At 39.0% G+C, this 3803-nt stretch overlaps 1 protein-coding gene across 1 annotated transcript; it reads right to left on the reverse strand.

The window, feature by feature from the left end:
- Window positions 1-264: 264 nt before the first annotated feature.
- On the reverse strand, window positions 265-3318 carry myct1a (myc target 1a). The gene is made up of 2 exons (XM_052099104.1): window positions 2986-3318; window positions 265-1548 (listed from the first exon to the last, which is right to left on the reverse strand). Exons 1-2 carry the CDS (start codon window positions 3038-3040, stop codon window positions 962-964), a joined length of 642 nt encoding a protein of 213 aa, XP_051955064.1. The 5' UTR covers window positions 3041-3318; the 3' UTR covers window positions 265-961.
- Window positions 3319-3803: the final 485 nt, after the last annotated feature.

Consider the following 3803-nt stretch of genomic DNA (forward strand, 5'->3'; position numbering starts at 1 on the left):
GGTGAGAGAATTCCTTCCTCTTGTAAAGGGAAATCCACTCATGGGTGTAATGGATGCCAGGTCACTTCCAGGATATGTATGCTATTAAACCTCTTTAAAACACCTCAGACACATCATGCTTTTGTCCTTGGTTTGTTCATTCCTTTGTAACAGTTGTCATGGATGAAACATAGGCACATTTTAAGTCTCTAAAATGACAAATTAATGGTGTGTATAATGCTGATTTTCTATGAAGATGAAGACATACCACAAGATCAGCAGATCATAAAAGAGGATGTCAGTTTATTCCTATGAGTATAATTGTGCTGAGAAATGCAACAATGATTCCAAAAGACTAGAGTTCCATAAACACAAACCAATAAATACAGAATCTAATGAGTTTGGTGTACAATTATTTTAAATTAGTGTTTGCAATACCGTACATTTAAGAATTTGTATGAACAGACATTTTGTGCTCTAATATCCATATAATGGTCTCAATGTTTGTGCTATCACCCTGACCTTCAAAGTCTCTTTCTTACTTTCTCCCTCTCTTTCTCTCAAACACTCTGAAATATGCATTCCAGATAAAGCTTGCACACTTATGCACAAACAGAAATATGCACACATATGTGCGCGCATGCACACACACACACAAACTTGTTTTTTGCATCTTTACATTTTCAAAAAAAAAACATAATTTAGGATGTTTAAGAAGCCATTTCCCTTGTGGGGACCGCTGGCTGGGTCCCACAAGATAGGTGATCTAAGGTTTTACTATCCTTGTGAGGACATTTGGTCCCAATAATGTAGTATAAACATGTACACACACACAACAAATATAAGATAAAAGGCTTTTGAGAACTGGCCATGTCTGATTAGAGTTTAAGACATCCATATCTCAACTGAGAACATTTTAGTTGTCCAATTTTGTAGTCTAAGTTTGTACGTGTATATTTCATTTTTCCCAATGCTTTAGTGTTCATGTGGTTGTCTCCTGATAGGCTCGGATGATGCTCCCATAGGCAGGTGGTGGGGTCTGGCCAGCATGGAAGCCTTTTAGATTGCTGTTGCCCCAGAATGAATCCGGTCTTGTTCTGGCCCTGGGTGGAGTAACCATGGAACTGACTGTGCTGTTGGAACCAGCTGCCCCAGGGCTTGTAGTGAGAGTGGGGGTTCGTGGCAGGCTACCCTGGGCACCCTCCTCTGCCTCACGAGCAATCTGGCTACACTGGAGAAGAGGATGAAAGGTAGAGGCCCGGAAGCTAGATTTGCGGCCCATTGAGTCACCATAGTCTGTTGGTGAGGAAGAGGTTTGCCGATGGAAGGAGAAGGCAGCGCTAGCCAGACTGTTGTTGCTGCGGCGGTCATAGCCACTGCTATGTCGACTGAATCCAGGCCGAGAGCGAGGTGAGGATGAGCGGGTAGAGGAACGGGACTGGTGGACAGGCAGCCGGGTGATAGTGGCTGAAGCTCGACGATGGGACATCCAGGTCAAGGTCACGTAGACCAGAGCACCCAACAGCAGACCAACAACCATAGAAAGACAGAAGGCTAGGATCACATCCCCTACAGGTAGAAGAGGAGAGGGAAAAAATGTCAGTAGTTTAAACAGAAAAGTACTGCAAAAATGCTACAGTAAAAAACTGTTAATTGGTTGACCTTACCAGGTACAGTGAAGAATTATATTTTATTAAACACTCTAATTAGACATGCAAAGACATCCCTGTATGATCCATCACAATAAATAATACTTTATTAAAATATTTACTGTATGTACCCTCTACATACAGTTTGCATACATCTTTAATGGAAATCTGATCAAATGTCTAGTTGCCTATCATTCCTGACCAAAACTTTTCTTATTCTTTTCAGATAGTTAAATTACTTGTTTACTGCAAGTAAACATGACATGAATACTTAGTGCTTTAGGATCATTAAGGAGAAAATGTAGGAAATGGTTGAAGGCCAGTTAGGAACACCTGTCCAGAGCTTCAAAATTACATACAGCGGGCAGGGTCAAATTCTACAATAGAAACCACACCCAGTGTTTTCTTATCCTTAATTTAATTCATTTTAGGAAGTTTCCTGTCATGGGATAACATTGTCTGGAGCAATACCAATCATATTTCTACACAGGCTTTTGATATGGTGTAGCTCATTAAAGGATCTTCAAAGTCTCAGTGATTCCCCAAAAACATTTATCTTGAAATTTCAATTCTTAAAGGGATAGTTCTCCCAAAAATGAAAATTCTGACATCATTTACTCACTCTCACGTGAGGAGAAATCTTGAAAAATGTTGACATTGCTCTTTCCCATAAAATGCAAGTGAATGGTGACTGAGGTTGTAAAAATAATGTACAAAAATAAAATAATTGTAATCATAATTACTACTACTACTACTACTAATAATAATAGCAATAGAAAACAAAATAAATATAACAAATAATTTTATAATGATACTAACTTTAATGATAATAGTCATTTTAATATAATTTAGAGATCTGTGCAGAAGTATGCTCTTTCAGTACCTTTGAGTAATTCTTTGTACTTTAAACTGACACAAACAGTTATATTAGATTGAATCAGACCAATTGTAGCCATTTTAACTACATTACATAACTGTTCAACATATTATAAAAGGAATATGACAACTAAAACTTATACAGACTTGTATGTCAATATTGATATGCAGTTTTCTCCCTGGGTGAATGGAATCACAGTCCAGAGTGAATGATCATCTGGAAATGACATTTGGAAAGCTCACAGTGGTTGTGTTGTTTTTACAGGCAACTCTTGCCAATATCTTGTGTTGCTGCTGACTGCATTTCTGTTGATAAATTAGTTATCTTAAAAGTTCTCAACATAGCAATTTTTTCAACTCTTGAGCTTTCCACCGAAGTTCAGAGTGGACAATGTAACATTGTAAGTAAACTTGTCTGTATGTGTATGTGTGTGAGAGAGAATGCTTTATAAAGGAGTAAAAAGATGGTAAATTATCTTACTCAATCCAAAGGACTCCAGTATCTCCAAAATAGGATGAGTGCTGTTTTCTGCCATAGCTCCCTCCAGAGATACAGGGGAGAACAGACGACACAGTCTCTCTCTCCCCTCCAACTTTTTCGTCCACTCACACTTCCTTTTAATTTTTCCTTTTCTCTGTGTCTACATCTGTGCCTATGCAACTTCTCAATTAAAGGGACCCTCCTCTTTCACTCTATGTGTCTGTCTGTCTGTCTGTCTCTCTATTTTGTCCCAGACTACTCTGGTCTGTGGCACAGAGGATACTCTCCAAGGCCGGGCTTGCTACTCTGTTGTTTGTGAAGTCTTCGCTTCACATTTCCTGCCTTTACTGCATAAAATTAGCAGCAGGCTGTACTTATCTGCACAGAGCAGGGTTCCTGTGGGATGGAGGGGAAAGGGAGGAGGGTACAGAGAGGGGGAGAGTCAAGGTGTTTGTGAAATAATTTGCTTTCCCTGGCCAATATTCATCATATTTGACTTTTCCCTCTTTCTCTTCCAGACACTTGGCATGAGCAATGTAGGCTGTTCCACTCTGTCACCACAAATGGCATTATGCCAGTCTGTAGTTTAGATGACAGCGATACACTTCATTTTATACTCTGCAATTTATATGACAATTAAAGTAGGCGTATATTTCATATAGGGTGATTAAAGTGGGACGACTGGTGAAGTAAGACACAAAGGGATAGTTCACCCAAAAATAAAAATTCTCTCATGATTTACTCACCCTCATGCCATCCCAGATGTGTATGACTTTCTTTCTTCTGCTGAAAACAAACAAAAATTTTTAGAAGAATAT

Source organism: Xyrauchen texanus, chromosome 30, assembly GCF_025860055.1.
Source record: "Xyrauchen texanus isolate HMW12.3.18 chromosome 30, RBS_HiC_50CHRs, whole genome shotgun sequence".
In the NCBI taxonomy this organism is placed as follows: Eukaryota; Metazoa; Chordata; class Actinopteri; order Cypriniformes; family Catostomidae; genus Xyrauchen; species Xyrauchen texanus.

Coding starts and splice junctions, on each gene's coding strand:
- myct1a (XM_052099104.1), bottom strand. CDS start 3,040: ATGGCAGAAAACAGCACTCATCCTATTTTGGAGATACTGGAGTCCTTT. Junction 1,549..2,985: donor ACTGGAGTCCTTTGGATTGA/GTAAGATAATTT, acceptor TTCTACCTGTAG/GGGATGTGATCCTAGCCTTC.